The sequence below is a fragment of the Chanodichthys erythropterus genome, chromosome 23, assembly GCF_024489055.1.
Source record: "Chanodichthys erythropterus isolate Z2021 chromosome 23, ASM2448905v1, whole genome shotgun sequence".
NCBI classification, from domain to species: Eukaryota; Metazoa; Chordata; class Actinopteri; order Cypriniformes; family Xenocyprididae; genus Chanodichthys; species Chanodichthys erythropterus.
This window is the reverse complement of record NC_090243.1, coordinates 7,780,457-7,802,500: the sequence shown is the minus strand read 5'-3', so window position 1 is coordinate 7,802,500 and position 22,044 is coordinate 7,780,457. Positions and strand designations below refer to the sequence as shown.

The window sequence follows — 22,044 nt, the reverse complement described above, 5'->3', positions numbered from 1 at the left end:
AAATTGACCCCATTTACTTTGTTAGTGCATTTTACTAGTCTTGTTAGGGCTGCACAATTATAAAGTCGTTATTTTGTTTTTTTGGCGCTCCAAAAATATTCTCGTCACTTTATAATATTAATATTGAACCACTGTACTCACATGAACTGATTTAAATATGTTTTTAGTACCTTTATGGATCTTGAAAGAGGAAGTGTCCATTGCTCCCTATGAAGGCCTCACGGAGCCATCGGATTTCAACTAAAATATCTTAATTTATACTTCTGGTCTGGAATGGCCTTCTGGAATTCCTTCTCTGATGATGTCAGTTTGACAGCTTGGGTTGAAAACGCTTAAACCACTCCCCTCCAACCATTAGTCTGTTATGAGTGAGAGATGGAGAGGAGGAGCGCTAAATTAAAACCCTGCCCTCTGTTCAATATAACGTTTTATTTGGAAATATGTCACACAACACTGGAGAAAAGTCGTTTGCAACTTTCGGTTCATGGGGACTTTCAAATATCCAAAAACCACTAGAACAGTGCTATATATTTTGTTACATCGCCTATCAATGACTTCACACCCGTGTTATAGTTTTATTTTGTAGAAACCATGGAAACACCAAAGACACTTTAATATAAAGTAGTCAACATTTGAAGTGGATCAAAACCTTTCATCAAAGTTGACCTAAAACCTTCTTCTTGGGACAGCTTCGTTCTTAGGAGAACTTTGATTAACTTTTTTGATCCACTTCAGATGTTGACTACTATATTATGTGTTTTGTTAGACAGGTGAGCAACTGTTTGGATACATTCATTGACAGAAAATCATGTTATATAGCTCAACACAGTAAGACTTATTGTTTACATTTTTAAAAATTGTTTAAAATTTATTGTTTTCTTGATTTACAGAGAGTACCATGTTTTACCATGCCTAATATTGATCTAGCTTAATGCAGTGTGCAACAAGTGTCTCATAGTAGCATTATAACAACTTTCAACACCCAAATGTATCTAATATGATAAAACAGTGACCTCTAGCTGTGAAAATTACATAGTGTGCCTTTAAATGTACCAATATAATATTTACCAAAGTAAGGGACAATTTCACTTGCTCTCTAAGTGACTTGTTTAAAAACCTTCATGTTTTACCAAAACTTTGTTTTACTTTAGTAAAATTAAACTTTTTTTATTTATGAAAAATGCCACAAAAATTAATCAATGAATCAGAGTTTTGAAATGATTTAGTTAAACATTTTACACTGATTCATAGAAAATGAATTGAACTTAACAACTCGTAACATGCTCATGCTTGTGAGTGTAAAATTTTCTGATGAAACAGACTTTAATAAACTTAATATCCTAATAAAAGGCACATTTAAAATAATTTATATTCTTGATGTTGCTTAAAGTCTGTGTGAACCGGAAGTTGAAAACGACTTTTCTCCAGTGTTGTGACGTATTTCCAAGTGAAATGGAATATTGAATAGAGGGCAGAGTTTTACTTTACTCCTCTCCATCTCTCGCTCATAGCAGACTAACGGTTGGGGAGGAGTGGTTTACGCGAATTAACCCAAGCCGTTAAACTGATGTCATCAGAGAAGGGGCACCGTTGCAGAGGGGAGGAGCATTTTCAGATTTTGATTCAATATAACGAAGCCAAACAATTTTTGTGTGTGGATTGACTTGCACGGATGAATTGTTCACCCCAAAACTAGCAATTTGAGCTAACAAAATAAATAAGGTCAATTTTGATTTCATGTGTACTTTAAAGGATTAGTTCACTTTCAAATGAATTTTTCCTGATAATTTACTCACCCCCATGTCATCCAAGATGTTCATGTCTTTCTTTCTTCAGTCCAAAAGAAATGAAGGTTTTTGATGAAAACATTCCAGAATTTTCTCCATATAGTGGACTTCAATGGCCTCCAGATGGATGAAGGTCAAAATTACCGTTTTTATTGCAGCTTCAAAGGACTTTGAATGATACCAGACAAAGAATAAGGGTCTGATGCAAAAACTTGGGAAAATGAGATCCAGGCAGATGATAAAGTTGATGGAAAATTATTTATTCATTACAATTAAATTTAGCCTCACACGCAAACTTTAATCGATAATGAAAATACTTAATAAAACCAAAAGGTAAAATAACAACCATAAAGAAGCAGTCAATAGTTAATAATAAAATTTAGAGTATTGTAAAATCCAGAGTATAGTATCTAATAGATGAAAATCAAAAAGGGCAATAATTAAGACGTTTGCAGATAAGAGACAAAAAAGCAGAAGCCAAGGAGAGCAAAGGAGAGAAAAAGCTGAATTATCAATGACCCGGTCAGCTTTATACCATGAGCATATAGGGAAATTTACATCCCACACAAACAGATGTTTTTGTTAAAAGAAAAGGTTACATGGTTTTACCCAGTGTCAAAAATAGATATGAGTTGTTTTGACCCCCTTAGGGAATTTTGCAAATCTTACCCTTTTAATTTTCATCACGAATAATAACACACATATTTTGATCAGATTTCAAATTCAAATGGTTAATTCTGAAAAACATCACTTATACAGTACTTGGCAGGCGTCCAATGTCTAACCACAAACGTGTCACGTGACCTGTCACACTGGAACACTTGAAGAACAATTGAACATAACATACTCTTAAATATAAAATAAGAATAACCATAAAGGTACAATCACAAGTGAATACTTGAAAATATGATGTGAATTAATATGTAAAGTAGAAGTACATAAATATAGGAAATCAAAAGTGAAACTGATAAATCATAAGCTATAAATGATTCAAATAAATATTAATAGAAATGCATGAATATGAATATTGACCATTTCGGATCCATCAGGGTCTTATCTAGCGAAACGATCTGTCATTTCTGTAAAGTGTGTATGTTTTATAAACACAAATGATTGCCTTGCACATGCTTCCGCCAAAACCAAACTTTCATATTCTTCAAAAAGCTTACGCTGTATGTCCTATGCCTTCCCTATTCTACTTACGGAAAAAATGGAACTGGCACTGCGTTCGTTCCATAAGTAGAAAAGGGAAGGCGTAGGACATACAGCGTAAGCTTTTTGAAGAATATGGAAAGCGGAAGCACGTGCACGGTGATCATTTTTATATATAAAGCATATACAGTTGCATTTTTTTTTTTCGAAAATGAGACCCTTTCGAAAAAATACCCTTATTCCTCGTCTGGTATCATTTAAAGCCCTTTGAAGCTGCACTGAAACTGTAATTTTGACCTTCAACCGTTTGGAGGCCATTGAAGTCCACTATATGGAGAAAAATCCTGGAATGTTTTCATAAAAAACATTCATTTCTTTTCGACTGAAGAAAGAAAGACATAAACCTCTTGGATGACATGTGGGTAGGTAAATTATCAGGAATTTTTTTTTGAAAGTGAACTAATCCTTTAATTTTATTATGAATAAATGAATGAATATATTGTCAGTATTCAATATATTTCCCAACCCTGCCAAATGGTCAACCTGTTAATTGTTGAATATAAATCTGCATAGTCTGCTTTTGATTTGCTTTTAAAGAAAGAAAAGTACACTTTATAGCTAAGTCTTTAAAGTAGAGCACATGTATGGTTGTTGATATTTGTGTTTAATCCTCAATAGGATGACACTCTCAGTACCCCGTCCCATCAGCGCAGTCCAAATCTGTCATTAAACCGCTCAGGATCTGAACGAGTGTCTAAACGCTCCTCTCTCTCTCTGGATCTAAATGCAAATGAAGACCAGCTCTCTGATAACAGCAGATCTGACAGCCTGGAGGAGGGTGAGATGTGTGTGTATGCTGCCTGTGTCTCATTCCATGGCTGTGTTTTCTTCTTTTGTTTACATCAGTATTCATTTCTTGTAGTGGAAGAATGTGAGAAGGTGTCTCAGGGAAGGCTGTTTGTGAACCGGGTCTTTCACATCAGTGCTGAGAAGATGTTTGACATGCTTTTCACAGATTCTAATTTCCTGCGAAGGTTTATGCATGTCAGGAAAATCACAGGTACTTCATTTTAAATTTATGTGCTTTTATCACTTTTATTATTTTTAAAATATTTCTATTTAGCCATAATCTGCTGGAAGATGAGTGATGAGCTATTTTGCAAATATTTTTTAAATATTGTGTTTATCATGCATAATTAGAATTTTTTGTGTATATATGAAAGAACAGTTATATTGATAGTTAGATGACTGACTGTAATTTGCCAGCAAGTTTAGCAATCTTCAGTCGAGCTTGCTAATAAACATTAATTACATGTCATCAAAAAAATCATAATTACAAATTGGGGCTCCACACCCACTGGCCAAAGGTTACGTCTTTAGCACAGTAATTCAAGAAGAAAATGTAAAAATGTGTCTATAGATACAAACACCACACATTTCTAGTAGGCCATAAGTAATAATTGAGAGGCCTTATTTTTGTATGAGTCTATAAATGCTGCATAGTGCACCTTTTAATAATAACCACACTGGATTTTGCACATATTGTTTTGGCATATTGTTTATAGTAACGAAAGCATATCACCTGACAGGTGCTAGCTCTACCCCTTGGCAAAGGGAGGCCTCGGGCGGTATGAAAAGGACTTTGAACTACACCGTCACCATTTCTAACCCCCTGGTCGGCAAGTTCACCACTGCCACAGAGAACCAGGTGTGTATGGCTCTGTTATAAAACCTAGTGAGCTGCACCACTATTTACTGCATACATCGGAGCCTCAAAAGTGACTGATTTGTGTGTCAAACAAATAGTAAAAATGATTTCACAATCTTATTGAAAGGCTGTGATTCTTTGGTTTCACTGTCAGTTAACGTGTGGTATTTGGTTATGCCACTTTATATTTAGACATAGATGGAAGGAAGGAGCTGCGGCTGTGGTTTTCAAGTTTTGAGGGGCGATGGGTCCGTGATTATTTTTGTGATATTAGCAATGGTCACCTCCACTTTTTTCCACTTTGCAAAGTTAGTTAGTTGTATGTGCTTCGTTAGTTGTTTTCAACTTAAAACTAGAGTAGTTTTGCCAGAGCCATTTTAACTGCAAAGAGTTTTCAGCTCTTGCTCTGTGACACAGAATAATGACAAAGGATATAACCACTGTTTTATCTGTGTAAGACAGTTAATTAGACAATAGACAGCTTTTGATCCCATTGTATTATGCAACAATTAACATTTATAAGAAAATGACTGTAGGCGTGATGCAATTACAAAATCACCTTCCAATTATTTAATCTAATTGTGTGACTGAGTTGGTTGCACTTTAAAGTTGATGCAGTCAATTATTGAATAATCACAATCAGGTTTTAACGTAGTAATGGTGACTGGCCGAATGACTAGCTAGAATTGGACTTTAAAGATTTAATTTTTATATTTGGAAATATTTATTAGCAAGTCATATTTATTTAAGAACTTAAAGAAAACACTGTATTTCAGGCCTTACTAAACAGTGCATGGACAGAACCATGTTTATCAATCCAAACATAAACTGACAGCTGTATTGTACTGCTGTGTGAATGCAGCCTCTGTGTGTATGTGGAATATTTTCTGATTTCTCTGTGTATTCTAGACACTATATAAAGAGTCACGGGAGGGTCAATACTACATGATAGATGCGGAGGTCTACACACATGATGTTCCTTACCATGACTACTTCTACACTCAGAATCGCTACTGTATCATCCGTAACTCCAAGCACAAGTGCAGACTCAGGTGAGCTGGTCTTAATATCTGCATGTCTAACCTCTTCGTTTTGACTATGGCACTGAAATGTGAGAGCCATTTAGTAAATATTTGAACTCTCTGTCCAGGATTTACACTGATGTCAAATACAAAAAGCAACCCTGGGGTCTTGTTAAATCCTTTATCACCAAAAACTCCTGGAGTGGCCTTGAAGACTACTTTAAACATCTTGGTTGGTATAATGATTTTTTTTTCTAACTCTCCCTAACCTTCTGTTTTCCTTGTTTTGAAAAATATATTGAAACTCAAGTTTTTATTGTTCTTTATATGTCTATGTGGTGTTTTTATAATATGCTTTTAAGACAAACCATGTGCAAATTCATCAATCACCTCCATTGCGGAGTATTTTTTCCTTAAAACGGCAATGTACAGTCTCAAAAACGTGGATTGATACCGTCCCTGTTTCCTACTGTCACACATTGAGCACAAGCATGTTATGAGCACAAGAACACCTTTAAAAAGGGACAGGAAAAATTGTGATGTGATGTCTGATGTTGTAGAGAGCGAAACATAAAACGAATTACTGAAATAAAACATTATTAAAAACTATATAGACATTTTTTTAAAATGATAGACAAAAACATACAACAAAATTACGTGAACTTTAACTTAAAATGAAAACAGAAAATATACAAATAAAATCTAATTCAGAATATTAATAAAAACTATAATAGTATGTCAGTGATACTAAAATAAGACTTCTTCATAGTGGTCCAGTCTCTAAAGCCAGTGCCTGCATATGTTATCCACTGCTGAACAAATCAAAACAGAAGGATATATAAAACACTTGATACAAAATGATGACCTGAAGCTGCAGCCAAAAACTACTGTAGATCAATTAAAGTCAGCAGAACCGCAGACTGTACACAATGTTTTTCTTATCGACTGGGAAAAGAAAGCTGGCTAATAGCTTTTCTGCCATGGGATGTTGGATTAGGGATTGTACAGAGTAATGAACATTAGTCACCTGATCAGAGTGTCTTGGGAGGGATATTAGCAGCATGGATGTGTCCGTTTCCTATTGGTGAAATGCATCAGTTAGATCCATTGCCTGCAAGGTCATTTTCTCCATTTAATTACAAAACTACAGGGATGCCAAAAGCCAGATCCCTAATCAATCCAGTGACCTCTGGGCTCTTATATTAATACAATTACAATGATCTTTACCTCATGCACATCCCAGAGGCAGAGCTGCTTGAAGAGGAGGCAGAGTTGACTCAAGGAAGCGGAGATGCTGGGAAGACGGGTGGTTTGCGCAGGAGGCGAAGAACCTACAGTCGCACCCTACAGGACCACATGAAGCCGGGGAAGCAGTACAGTGCAGACTCTGATCAGCAGAGAGGCGGCACCATGGGTATAACCATATCAGTTTTCTTAAATATCTGAATCTAAAATCTCTGCTACTTTGCCATAAAACACTGATAAACCACTAGAAACTGTTTTCATACTAATCAGATGTGCTTATTTGGTCGTCTATGCTTTTTAATATTCAAGCAAATATGAAGATATTGTGTTTTAGACTTATAACAATTATGTTTGCACTGCATTTTGCATTACAGGTGCCATGGATATAAAGAACACGCCACACAGATGGAACATCACTTCAATTGTAACTGGGATGAGCTTAATGTAAGGCTTCATTTACTCTAAGGCCTGTTTCGCACCTCACACGTAAGCAGTGTGAAAGCTTAAGACCAAAGTATACTTCACTTTTCATCATACGCTAGGGTCCATGTACAGTGTGCATGACATACATTTTGTATCATTATAGTATGTGTATACTAACTGTACACACAAAGCCTGATTTTTCCAACCACACGCATATGCGCATACATTTTTTTTTTTTTTTGCACTAATTAGTTTGCCCACATGGTGGCAACAGTGCTCCAGGGCCGTTGATTCACAAGGTAGTTGAAGAAAAAAATGATTTCTTTTTTTTTTGCCCTTTTTGTCAGCAGACAGTTGCTGCATCTCATTTCGAAGGCTGCGTCCTCCAGAGGTCGCATTTGAAGGCTGCATATGTCATCAAGATAGTTTCACTTAAGAAAAGTAACCGTTAGATTGCAAAGTAAGAACGAAATAACAGTATTTTACACCTCACGAGGTATAGTAGTCAATTTTATTATGGTTACTTTTTCTTAAATAAGACATCCTTGATGACGTATATAGCCTTCAAATGCAACCTCCGGAGGACGCAGCCTCTGAAACGGGTTGCAACTTGTGTCAGCATAAATGTCAAATGGAGTATACTTTGAAAGGCTATGCGTACAACTTGCTTATCCATAAAAAAGTTATACTTTGGGATTTAGAGCTCTGACACTAACAGTGTTTCTGCTGCGTAATAGAGCTACAAAACATTACTATGTTTCTACATTAATTTTTTCCTTTAATAACAATCTTAAATCATACAATAGTTATTAGAATTTCACTATTAAGAGTTATTACAAACTTGATTTGCATGAGGAAGGAATTTACAACTAAATACATAGAACAGAACATTAACTTTATTGCAAACTGTAGCAATAAACAGCTTAAACGATCTAGATTCAGTCAGATTTACTGAACAGAAAGTGTTTGTTTAAAACCCAGAATTCCAGATACTTTCACTGTGTATCTCAGCGTCAGACATATTGCTTAAAAATGTTTCCATCACTACATTGATATATTGCAAAAGATTATATAGATAAACAGGTTCACTGGGCATGTTCTCCATATTCCCTGCTGAGTTCAGAAATAGAAAAATAGAGATAGAAATAGATAATCTGCTGTGTGAATGCTGCAGCCTGTTAGCATGGTTGCCAAAATAAATATGCACCACTTATATCTGCGGTGTGAAACATGGAAGAAAGACTGTCTATTTTAACCATTTAGAATTACGTACGACAAATACTAAATGTGCTTATGAATGTGACATTGTTTTGCCTCTCAGACTTTTTGTTCTGGTGGTTCTGAACTTGGGGCTGTTCTTTAAACTTTGGGCCATGGAGGATGTCGCTCACCGTATGTATCTGAACACCAAGCACAGAATGAAGGAGAGAGTAGAGTCCAGGTAAAGGCCCTTTAAAAAGATGTTGTATTTTCTTTTTGGTACACTTTTATGAACAAAACTTACTAACTGTTTTTATGTAGTTTGGCACCTGACCTAGGGCCCAGACAGGGTATGCCACACAGAAGTCGAGAGGAAGCACATCTGCTGAGGGCAGTACTGCAGGACTCCATTAACCTTCTTGAACAAGTATGTTTTGGTGCCATACTGTCTCTTATTAAAGGGTTAGTTCAGCCAAAAATGAAAATTATCCCATGATTTACTCACCCATAAGCCATGCTGGGTGTATATTTCTGTCTTCTTTCAGATGAACACAATCAGAGATATATTTAAAAATATCCTTGCTCCTCCAATGGCAGTGCTTTATAATGGCAGTGCTTTATAATGGCAGTGAAGGGGAGGCCACATTTCGAAGCTCCCGAAAAATCCATTCATCCATCATAAAAGTAATCCATACGGCTCCAGGGGGCTAATAAAGGCCTTCTGAAGCGAAGCAATGTTTTTTTTAAAGAAAATATCCTTATTTAAATCTTTATTAACTATAATAACTATCTTCCGGCAGACAGCCGTACGCATCAATTTGTGGTTGAAGAATAACCTCTGACCTGACGCATGATGTAATGACAAACGCAGAAGCGCAGAGGATAGAGCAAAACAAAACACTGGTCACGAATTAGAAGTCTAAAATGATAATTTATAAAGACAAATGTCTGAGGATTCCGATATAAGAGAAGAGGATTTTGATTTTGTTGCCCATATTTGTTTAAAGGTGCCCAAGAACATGTTTTCAAAAGATGTAATATAAGTCTAAGGTGTCCCCTGCATGTGTCTGTGAAGTTTCAGCTCAAAATACCCCATAGATTTTTTTTTTTTATTAATTTTTTTAACTGCCTATTTTGGGGCATAATTATAAACGTGCCGATTTATGCAGTGCCGCCCCTTTAAATTTCTTGCTCTCCGCCCACGGAGCTTGTGCTTGCCTTAAACAGCATAAACAAAGTTCAAACGGCTAATATAACCCTCAAAATGGATCTTTACAAAGTGTTCGTCATGCAGCATGTCTAATCGCGTAAGTATAGTATTTATTTGGATTTTTACATTTGATTCTGAATGAGTTTGATGGTGCTCTGTGGCTAAAGCTAACATTACACACTGTTGGAGAGATTTATAAAGAAGGGAGATGTGTTTATGAATTATACAGACTGCAAGTGTTTAAAAATGAAAATAGCGGCGCTCTCTTGTCTCCGTGAATACAGTAAGAAACGATGGTAACTTTAAATACATTTAACAGTACATTAGCAACATGCTAACGAAACATTTAGAAAGACAAATTACAAATATCACTAAAAATATCATGATACTATATAAGAATATAGTATATAGGATCATGTCAGTTATTATCGCTCCATCTGCCATTTTTCACTATTGTCCTTGCTTGCTTACCTAGTCTGATGATTCAGCTGTGCACATCCAGACGTCCTGCCCTTGTCTAATGCCTTGAACATGGGCTGGCATATGCAAATATTGGGGGCGTACATATTAATGACCCCGACTGTTACGTAACAGTTGGTATTATGTTGAGATTCGCCTGTTCTTCGGAGGTCTTTTAAACAAATGAGATTTACATAAGGAGGAGGAAACAATGGAGTTTGAGATTCACTGTATGTCATTTCCATGTACTGAACTCTTGTTATTCAACTATGCCACGATAAATTCAATTTTTGAATCCTTTAAACCGTGAGAGATGTCTAAGCTTACGCTACTCCTACATCCTGCATCATACATCACATCAGGGGGTTACTTATTTTATACAAGTAGACTTGCACAGTATGCGTATGGTCATCTGCCGGAAGTTAGTTATTTTAGATCATAAAGATTTAAATATGGACATTTATCTTAAAACAATGCATCACTTTGCTTCAGAAGGCCTTCCTCTGGAGCCGTGTGGATTACTTTTATGATGGATGGATGTGCTTTTCGGGTTTCAAAATGCACCTCACCTCACTACCATTATAAAGCTTAAAGAAGCAAGGATATTTTTAAATATAACTCTGATTGTGTTTGTCCGAAAGAAGATGGTCATATATACCTAGAATGGCTTGAGGGTGAGTAAATCATTTTTGGCAAACTAACCCTTTAAACCTACTTTTCAATGTCATGTAAATGTTGAAACCATCAGCGGTTGTCCACTGTTACTTGTCAGTGAGACTTCTTTCCTGTCTAATTTGGCAGTTCTTGACCAGAAATATCGATCTTATGTTGTTAGTCAAAACTATTGCTATGTGCAGGGGTTACATTACATACGTGATCTCTTTTGGCTAATTGTGTAATTTATTCATTTTATTTTTTTGCTGCTTCCTTCTTCACAGCTACGCAGTTCTCTTATGGTGCTTCAGCAGAGCTTTCAGGTCTACAACAGATCCTCCTCTCAGCTTTAAATGGCATTGGGTTTTGCGACCTGACAACACAAGGGTTTTCTTCCCATAAGACATACCCTCGCTGAGGAGTGTTGCCATAGGGATAGTCACCCCTGGGCAGACTCTTAGCCATGTTCATCATCTCTCTGGGCTTTTTTTTTGTTGTGGTTGGATTTTTTTTTCAATTGTCAAAGGGGATCTTTGCACTGGTACACTAAATCTTGCAAGTTTCCTCTTGGATTTGCTAACTTCACTTGACCTTGAAGCTGAAAGAAAAAAAGCGACTCTTTTGCTCATTCTTCAGAATTGATGTTGCTGAAGTGAAAGTAACCGCAATGTAGTTTTTCTGGACTACAACAAAAGCCATATAATATAAAACTAAACATTCTCAGATATGAAATGGATTCAGTGCAGTTGCACAGGTTCTTCACTCTGATTATTGAGGTGGCAATGCCGGCCCATTGCCTCCAGCTCATGTTAAAGATCTGCCTAAAATGTACTTGTGTGCCTTTTTCTGTTGATTTAGACAATGTTCTTGTCTTAAGATACCTCTAAGAATTTGTAAATGATTGCACCTTAAAACATTATTAATGCAGGGATCATCACTGACAAATGATTGTGCGTGTTGAAATTGTAGAATGTTTGAAGTTCTGAATGTTAATCAGGATTTTAATAATGTCTAATGGTACAGGTTCATATGGAGAAGATAAAATATCTGACATTTACTGTAAATGATGAGTGGTGATGCTTTACCTATAAATTGTTTACACTTGTCGTTAAATACCACTTTTGGTTGTTCAACAGCTTTTAGGGACTGTATTGTCACTGTGAAATTTGTGACACATTCATGTAAATGCTTTACTTGGGAAAATAATAAAATGTGTAATCCTCAAGCATTCCAAACTTTCACAGAAAAATATATGAGGTTGATGTGTATAGATGTCTATTTTTTTTTTCTGCATAGAGATATTTCTTCTGAATTTTTAAATAAAATTTCCTCTGAAACTATTTATAAATAAAATTCAAATGTTCAATTTGTGAAGTTTGCTATTTTAATTTATTTTCTATTTTATCGAGAATTTGTTATGGTATGTTTGTGATCTTTTTGGTAACCTTGACATCAAAGTAAAAATCATTTAGTAAAAATACAGTTCGTTCAGTAAAGTTTACAATCAGGAAATGAAAGGGTTAGTTTGCACTGACGTCAGGAAGATAAAGGCAGTCTATTCGACACTCGCATTCACAGGGCGGTCAAGCGCGCGTGCTGTGCGCGGCTGCAGTTTATTTATGTTACGCGACTTCCTGGTGCTTTTCGTAGGTTTGGGCTGCTTTAGTTTTTCTTGTGCAGCTCCTCGTAGACTCTGGAGTGTGGAGTAACCTGTGATGGAGCAGGGGGGTAAAAAGACTAGAACGTTCCGATACCGAAAAAGAGACTGACAGCTGATGCTCACACTGACAGCACGTCCGAAAGGAACTTTTTCTACAATATGAATGTTTTGTGCTGTAAGTACGAAACATAGCATGCCACATGTTACGTTTGACATGTCTCTATTGGTTTATTTATGTATTATAACGAGTATTTTTGTTGTTTGACGTGTTCTAGACACCCAGTATGTCGTTTATCAGAACCTCATCGCTTTACATCCGACGAACTTTCTAGTCTCGTAGCTGCGATTAAAAATGTGTTAGGTAATTAAATATGTTTATATTGAAAATATGTTCAAAATGTGCTGCCATATTTTCTTTCTTTCTTTCTTTCTTTCTTTCTTTCTTTCTTTCTTTCTTTCTTTCTTTCTTTCTTTCTTTCTGTCTGTCTGTCTGTCTGTCTGTCTGTCTGTCTGTCTGTCTGTCTGTCTGTCTGTCTGTCTGTCTGTCTGTCTGTCTGTCTGTCTGTACTGTACTGTACTGTACGAATGTACAGCCAAGGTCATGGGTTCAGTTCCCAGTAAATGCATGAAGAGATTAGATGTATAGGTGATCTGTCTTATATGCTTTGTAGCTTTGGATAAAGTGTCTGACAAATGCATAAGTGTAAATATTTTTTTAAGTAATTAATGATAATGACTAGTAAAAGATTATATTATGCACATACTTGTTTGAATGTTCTCAAATTAATGTCATTTTTTATTATCATTGATACAGGCCTACTTTTATAGTTTTAAATATTTTTGTGGTTTGTCATTTTACCCATATTACTCGTATTACTTTTTTTAAAAAACATGTTTTTTTAAATATAAGTTTTAAGTTTTAGTTCATATATTTTGAGTTATTTTAGCTAAAATTAAAACATAAATGAGAAATGGCAATTAGATGAAAAAATAGTTTCAGTTTTATATTTTATTTTATTTCAGTTAATGTTTATTTCAAGTCATGGAAATTTTTTTAATAATTGAAGAATTCAGATGCGAAAGCCTCAGTGCCGTCTGAAAATGAGCATTTTTATCAAGCTTGTATGTTTAGGTTCAGTAATTTCACTTTAATGGCAATTAATCGGTCATTTTCATTGCCATTAAAGTGAAATAACTGAACATAAACATACGAGCTTGATAAAAATGCTCATTTTAGAAGAAAATTTCAGACAGCACTTAGAGGCTTTTGCATCTGAAGTCTTCCATTATTATTATTATTATTATTATTTTGTAGGGTTTTAGGCTTTAAGTTAATTATAATAACCCTGTCTCAGATGCACAGGCCTGCATCCATTAATGATTCATCTTCAAATCAATGCTGTTCTCCCACACTGTTAAACATAATGCGACTCAAGCATGTGCAAACTATCTATAGAGGCCTCATATAGAAAAAATTGTCCCAGATAGTGGATCCTCAGGGATACCTTTACATAGAGGATATTCTAGGATATGTCAGATGAATGACCAATACAGTATACCGTGTATATTTTTGTCTGCCTATTAGTCTGCCATATGAGTCTAATAAATTGAGACATGCGATCTGAAATTGAAATTTGGTTCCCTCACAGGACTGATATCTGCCCTCACCTAAGTTTTATAAGTTGACATCATGACGAAGAGATCCCGTCGAACACTAGATCAGGATGATGCTCTGTGCTGTTGTGAGTACATTGATCGTCATGGCGGGCGCAGTCACATGGCAGCATGTTGCTGTGACTGTGAGGATTTGGATGATGCTTGTGACAGGTGAGCGAGGGGCCGCTAAAATAGCACTTTTCTACTTGTGGTGTGTTCACACTTGTAGTTCGGTTCTCTTGTTTCATTTGGTTCAGACCAAAAAGAAAATTATACATCTAGTCCTGGTTTACTTAGCATTCACACTGTCATTTTTAACACCAGATCTAAAGATATACAGCAAAAGGAATAAGGATATGGTCACAACCAAATTTTATAAGCTAATTTTGAGACAGAACTTTCCGACCATCTAAAACAATGCTGTGTGCTGGGCCAAATGTGCTTGTTGTATGTGCAGAGGTGGCCTTTGCAATCCGGAGGCCCATTTCAAAGAAACAGATGGAGGCCCCCCATCATTCAGTCAAACGATTCATTTAAAAAAACGCTGGTTCATTTAGTGACGAAACGTCAGTGTGTAGCTTGGAGACACACAGTGGCTCTGTGGATTTGTTTGGAACTGTTTTCATTCATGAAATTAAAGCAAAAATAGACAATGTTCAAAGTCTAAAATGAAAGTCACCCAACATTAACTTCTTGTTTATTGAACTGTTGTATAAAACCAATAGGCTATCACATCGGCAATCCTGCTGATATTCAGGAAAACAGCACTCTATATCCTTTTATAAATATTAAAAAACAAGAACTCATACTAGGATATTTTTGCACCATATATCTTGAATTTTGAGGGCATTTTTATTATATTAGGTGCCATTTTTGCCCCTCGCCCTTGTTAATTTCCATGTTGGTGAGGGGCAGGGCTCTTTTTCGAGTGCTTCTGTTGCGAGGCCCATTTTAAGTGAAACATAGCAAAGGCTGCTACTGTCTATGTACATACATATAGTGGTATTTTAACCAACTGAGAACTCAAAAACAGCTTATGAAATGTGTAAAGGAGTCAAAACAGACAACAAGGAGTCAAAAAGATCTGCAAGTAGCCAATGTTTTGACACCTGTACAAAACGGTAATGAGCAACGTAGCTCCTATCATGAGAAAAAAGCAGGTATTTTTGAACATTCTGTCCTTTCTAGGGTCACATCTTGTGACATCATGTCCTGTTTTTGGTTTGTTGAGAATGTCTTTGGTCCATGCTGCATTCATATTTCAGTCAAATTGCACCAGAGTTAACTTGGAACCCCTGAAAATGTGGGTCTCGGTCCTCTTGTTTGGTGTGCACCATGGTTCGGATGTTAGCGTTCACACTTTTTCAAATGAATTGTACTCAGAGCAGTCGCACCAGAGTTCGCTTGAATCAAACCAAACCTTCCAAGTGTGAACACACCCTTAAATATAGTAAAATGTGTTAAATGAAGAATATGATGAGAATATTTTATTTTCCAGATGGATGAAGAAGGCGCCTCAAAATCCAGACTCCCTGTCTCGGGTAGTCGCCACGATCAGTGATCGTCTGCGGGTGCCCTGGATATCTGGTGCCCAACAAGTTGATCTGTCATTGATCCCTCCTCTTATTCTGCTTCCTGTTTTTTTGCACATTGCAGCCTTGCACTACCTGCTGGGTATTTTAGTGCTAACAGCATTGCCCATCATGGTTCTTTGGTACTACTACTTCACTCATCGAAAGAAAGGACGCACTTTATTCTTCCTCAGCCTCGCCCTCTTCTCCCTCTTCTACATGTTTTACCTCTTCATCACCGAAGTCGTCCCTCGTGGTGATGTGAATCATTTTCAGTTGGGAGCTGTGATGGCGGGTGTTGCTTTTACGGTCATTTCTCTCATAATCACCAAGAGGGGGCCGGGTTACGTAAGGCCTCGTCCATCTGACACTCATAGTACAGTGACCTATCACAAACCACCACCTGATGTAGATGCTGCCTATCTAAATGGAGAACGGCACCAGGTGGTGATAGCCAATCACGCTGGTCCACCTGAACAAATTAGTGAATCTGGTACAGCACAGGAGAGTGTTCAGAGGATGAATTGGTGTACAGTATGCAAAGTGGTGCGTCCCCCGAGAGCCGGACACTGCAGGATCTGTGGAGTCTGCATCCTGCGTCTGGACCACCACTGTGTCTGGTGGGTTCCTTATTCAAGAGGGTCTCAGTCATTATTATGTGGGTAAATTTCATCTGCAGATAACTTGTTTGGGTCATATTTCACGCAAAAATCAAAAGAAAGAAAATCAGGATAAAGAAAATAAAGCATGCAATTAGCACATTAGTATTTTTTTGCATTGTAAAACACATTTTGTCCCCAAGCATGAAAAATAAATAAATAAATAAATATATATATATATATATATATATATATATAATTTATTTATTTATTTTTCATATATATATAATATGTGTATATATTTATGTGTATATATATATATATATATATATATATATATATATATATATATATATATATATATATATATATATAATATAGTATTTTGTAATTTGTACATTTTATTTAATTTTAAAATGTAGTAATACAATTTTTATTTATTTAATTTATATATATATATATATATATATATATATATATATATATATATATATATATATATATATATATATAATATACACACAGTCAAACCAAAATTTGTTCAGACACCTTGAACATTTCATTCATTAATTCAGTTTATTCACTATAGTTTAAAAAAATGGTAATAAAATATGACAAGATCTCAGAGTTAAACTGTTAGAAAAAAATAATCTTAATTATGTCAGATAACACTTAAGCAAACATGGTCAGGTCAAAGTGTCTGAATCATTTTTGGTTCCAAATTTAATAATTTTACTGGTAGTCCACTTTGTGACATATTATATCCAAAACATCTTCATAGTTTACTTTATTTTGCTATCCTCAATTACATAAATGTACTATAGTGTCCTGTACCCACTTGTAAAAATATATAAAAAATATCAAAAATGTCTGAATAATTTTTGGTTTGACTGTGTGTGTATATATATATATATATATATATAATATGCAAATTAAATAAATAAAAATTTAATTACTACATTTTAAAGTTAAATTAAATGTACAAATTACAAAATACTATATGTATATATTGTAATATATATTTTGTAAAACAAAATAATATATATATAATGTTCATTACTGAAAATCCATCAAGAATCCTCAATTATAATTATAATAATTCTTGTAATTAATAATTTTATCATTAGAAATATAAATGTAATACAAATTTTTGAGAATATTTCAATTTAATTTGTCTTTGAAAATAATGTCACAATACAAAAAAAGTTAATGGTGCTAAAATATGGTACATTAACATGCAATATTTTTCAAGCCTATCAAATACACACATTGGGTCTCATTCATGAAACATTCGTAAATATACGAGTAAATATGCGAGTGATTTGCGCGTAAACAGACTTTCCCGAAAACTAAATCCGACTGACAACTATATATGGGCATCATATTATGAAACCAAACGAAGGATTTTGGACATTTTATAGGAAACAATTTCCATAACAAATAAGGGGCCATTAGTTTGCCCAACCGTATTGAAATCTATCCATTATTTGATTAAAGTGCTCCGTTTGCAGATGCTATTACTGGCTCTCACAATAAAAGTAAAAAGAAAAACGTATGTAATTACTATATATAATATTTTTTCAAAATGCTGTGTAAATATGTACCTTATTAAGGTGAATTAAAATGCAGCCTTATTAATGAGCAAAACGTTCGGATGTTAAACGCACTATTTACGCGTGGCTGGGAGCAGGTGTAGATTTCTTTCGTACCAACTAACATTTGGAAAATACGAACATTTTAATGAATCCGAAAATTTACGCCAGAACCACTTTACACACGATTTACACAAAAAATCGTTCTGCTCGTGTTTCAAGAATGAGACCCATTAGCTTTACCAGCATTTTGAGAGATGATTTGGTTACTGACCCATTTTTAATTTGCCACACATCCTTCAAACTTCTATCATTAGTTATACAGGTGAAGTCCTATCTGCATATTCGTATACTTTTATCTTACCAGAAACAAAGTCCTCAGTGGAATTAAAGAGAGTGCACACAGACCAGTTGAGTTAGTTAGCTCTTGTGCTGTGTACTGAATACCCTCACTGATATGATGATACAGGCAATTTCAGAATTTTCCAGCTGTCCATTTATTATATATAATGGATTAATATTCATCAAATCTAGCTCTTAGTGTCCAGCGCAGCTGTCAAATATCTTGCTCTTCATGTAAACGTGTAATGGAGACAGACAGTTGATCTCATCTCACCCTCTGCATTCTTCTTACTCTGTGTAACTGATATGTGTAAATGAATCTCCAGGTCTCAGTTCTGTGTCTTGTTGGTCATTTGATTTGTGGTAGGATCAACAGCTGTGTGGGACAAGCCAATCACCTCAGTTTCCTTCTGACGCTTGTTTTCTTTCTGCTGACGTCACTGTACGGGATCAGTTTGGTGCTTCGCAGCGTGTGTCCTCATCAGAGTGTGATGACTGCACTGCTCTACTGTCCTGACGTCTACAAGCAGTACAGGTGTGGAGCCAACAACAAACACACAAATGCTTCTGCTGTTTTACCCTCTGTTTAAAGGTGCCCTCGAATGAAAAATTGAATTTATCTTGGCATAGTTGAATAACAAGAGTTCAGTACATGGAAATGACATACAGTGAGTCTCAAACTCCATTGTTTCCTCCTTCTTATATAAATCTCATTTGTTTAAAAGACCTCTGAAGAACAGGCGAATCTCAACATAACACAGACTGTTACTGTAACAGTCGGGATCATTAATATGTACGCCCCCAATATTTGCATATGCCAGCTCATGTTCCCAACACTATGAAAGGCATTAGACAAGGGCAGCCAGTATTAACGTCTGGATGTGCACATCCAATCATCAGACTAGGTAAGCAAGCAAGAACAATAGCGAAAAATGGCAGATGGAGCAATAATAACTGAAATGATCCATGATAACATGATATTTTTAGTGATATTTGTGAATTGTCTTTCTAAATGTTTCATTAGCATGTTGCTAATGTACTGTTAAATGTGGTTAAAGTTACCATCCTTTCTTACTGTATTCACGGAGACAAGACTGTCGTTATTTTCATTTTTAAACACTTGCAGTCTGTATAATTCATAAACACAACTTCATTCTTTATAAATCTCTCCAACAGTGTAGCATTAGCCGTTAGCCACGGAGCACAGCCTCAAATTCATTCAGAATCAATGTAAACAATATAACAGTATACAATACTCACATAATCCGACGCATGCATGATGAACACTTTGTAAAGATCCATTTGAGGGTTATATTAGCTGTGTGAACTGTGTTTATGCACTGTTCAAGGCAAGCGCGAGCTCTGTGGGTGTGGAGCACGAGAATTAAAGGGCCAGTAGCCCTGAATCGGCTCATTTATAATGATGCCCCAAAATAGGCAGTTAAAAAAATTAATTAAACAAAATCTATGGGGTATTTTGAGCTGAAACTTCACAGACACATTCAGGGGACACCTTAGACTTATATTACATCTTTTAAAAAAAAAGTTCTAGGGCACCTTTAAACCTTTCTATTCACCACCTCTGTTCCTTCCAGTTCATTAGTTATTCATGAGAAAAGATTATTTTTATTTTTTTATTTTTATAAAAGTCACTTTAAATAGTAAATTTAATGGAATTTTGTTGCCTTTCTGTTTGTGTAAACTGCTCCAAATGCACCATGTCAGTATTTAGCAGAATCATTAAGGGTTAAGAGAACAAAAATCTGGCTTTCCCAAATATAATCTGCCATTATTCACATAAACACTTAGTCTTGTCTAAATTATGCTATTCGTAAGACAGAAGTTCTGGGCTGCAGTGCTATTTTAGTTTTTTTTTTTTTTTAAATATATATACTATTATAGTATTTATTAATATTTTGAATTAGCTTTTATTTTAGATTTTCAGTTTCATCTTAATTTTCATTTAAAGGGATAGTTCACCCAAAAATACTGTCATCATTTACTGACCTTGTATAAATTTCTTTGTTCTGCTGAACACAAAGGAAAATATTTGGATATCTGCTTGGTTACAAACATTCTTCCAAATATCTTCTTTTGTGTTCAGCAGAACAAAGAAATCCATACAGTTTTGGAACAACTTGAGGGTGAGTAAATGATGACAGAATTTTCATTTTTGAGTGAACAATCCCTTTAAGTTTTTATGTGCTTAATATAACATTGTTAATAATCAACCCATCTGTCTTCATCTTTCTGTTGGTCAGTTCTGCTCTGTGTTTCACCTGTGCCTGGTACAGCAGTATAGTGACAGGAGGTTTGCTGCACCTGCTGATCTTACAGCTTATCAACGTCAGCTTCAACGTGACCGAACGCGAGGCACGCCTGGCTCTGAGAGAGAAAACCGGTCGCAGCCGTCTCTGGGGTCTAATCATTGACACTGGCGTTTACTCCCGAGGTTTCCGTAGTAATTGGACTGAATTCTTGACCATGAGCAAGGCTTCAGAGTCATCAAACCATAAACCATCAGATCTGGTTTAGACACTAAACTGGCAGCGTCTGCTGATGGAAAGGTCTGACTTTAAAGTGAATTATCACTCATATACTACAATGAAGCATAATGTTGTGCTACTTAATGCCTTCAACATCCATTCCGGAGTCAGTTTTATGGCTCCATACATTGTGGTCAAGGCCTCATCAAGAGTCAGTTGAATGTTGTGGATCAGTAGATGGCAGTGTTGTAGTATATTACATTTCTACAGTGTAATTCAACATCGAGTGCATCATTACTCAGGATAATTTGCCGTGGATAGTGATTACACATGACTTGACATAGATTTTATGTGAAGTTCTCCCTACATACTAATAAAAATAAGAATTAATACATTAATTTTGTTCTTTTAATTCGTTTTTTTCTAATCAAAAATTCTTTTTAGTCATTTCACTCAGAAGGAACCATTTATAGTTACAGTTTTTACATTTATAATAAGGTTTCATTTGTTAATTTCAACATTTACTAATACAATTTTAAAATCAAGTTATCTGTTAACATTAGTTAATGCACTAGCATGAACAAAATAAATGTATTTTTTATTAACAAACATTAATAAAGATTAATAAATGCTGTAAAATATGTTGTTTATTGTTAGTTCATGTTAGCTAATGTATTAATTAATGTTAACAAATGAGACCTTATTGTAAAGTGTTACCACGAATATGTATTTCTGGTTTACATTCACTGCTAGTTTGATCAATTGTGGATTGTCTAATATTTGTTCTCTCAACTCCAAAGTGTCTTATATGTGAATGCACATTCAATATCAAACTTTATTTAGTGCCTTTTGGGACATCAGATGTGATGCAACAGCACACAGCTTTAAAACTGTCATCTCAGTATGAATGTTTAATGTTGAGCTTCATGTTTGTTGTTTGGGGTCTTTGTGTGTGTGTTTTCTTTTCATGTGCTTCAATTGGGGATAAATCTGTTCTGCTTACCATCCAGCTACCATTCAGTGTTTTTGAATCAAAGCTGGTTTCCTTCCATTAAATGCTTTTGAGCACAGAAGCAGATAATGAAATACTTCAAAATCCGGATGTTTATTTGTCTCATGTGAGACGGTTTATAATGTAATGCATTTCATTCTACAAGTTGTTCAATTAAACTGTACCATGGAAAAATAAACAAGCGTAAAAAGATTAAACGCGGCGGCTCATCAAGCTGCAGATGTTGTCAATGTCATTTAATAATGTCATGTAAAGCTTGGTAGTTG

At 35.4% G+C, this 22,044-nt stretch overlaps 2 protein-coding genes across 3 annotated transcripts in view; both read left to right on the top strand.

Moving 5' to 3' along the window:
- The window catches only part of gramd1c (GRAM domain containing 1c), an 18,627-nt gene extending 6,437 nt beyond the window's left edge, over nt 1-12,190 (top strand). The window contains exons 9-18 of the mRNA XM_067377174.1: nt 3,618-3,777; nt 3,862-3,999; nt 4,529-4,647; nt 5,557-5,699; nt 5,798-5,901; nt 6,913-7,083; nt 7,289-7,358; nt 8,659-8,778; nt 8,859-8,964; nt 11,145-12,190. Coding sequence (XP_067233275.1) covers nt 3,618-3,777; nt 3,862-3,999; nt 4,529-4,647; nt 5,557-5,699; nt 5,798-5,901; nt 6,913-7,083; nt 7,289-7,358; nt 8,659-8,778; nt 8,859-8,964; nt 11,145-11,213 — 1,200 coding nt within the window. The 3' untranslated portion in view covers nt 11,214-12,190. The remainder of the gene's footprint in view (nt 1-3,617; nt 3,778-3,861; nt 4,000-4,528; nt 4,648-5,556; nt 5,700-5,797; nt 5,902-6,912; nt 7,084-7,288; nt 7,359-8,658; nt 8,779-8,858; nt 8,965-11,144) is intronic.
- Nucleotides 12,191-12,454: 264 nt separating this feature from the next.
- Nucleotides 12,455-21,958, top strand: zdhhc23b (zinc finger DHHC-type palmitoyltransferase 23b). 2 transcript variants are annotated; one of them, XM_067378464.1, is made up of 5 exons: nt 12,455-12,695; nt 14,170-14,347; nt 15,675-16,367; nt 18,657-18,815; nt 20,542-21,958. In XM_067378464.1, exons 2-5 carry the CDS (start codon nt 14,211-14,213, stop codon nt 20,813-20,815), a joined length of 1,263 nt encoding a protein of 420 aa, XP_067234565.1. In that variant the 5' UTR covers nt 12,455-12,695; nt 14,170-14,210; the 3' UTR covers nt 20,816-21,958. The 2 variants fall into 2 exon arrangements, with proteins under 2 accessions (XP_067234565.1, XP_067234564.1); XM_067378463.1 differs by having other exon boundaries at nt 18,648-18,815.
- The last annotated feature ends 86 nt before the right edge of the window (nt 21,959-22,044 follow it).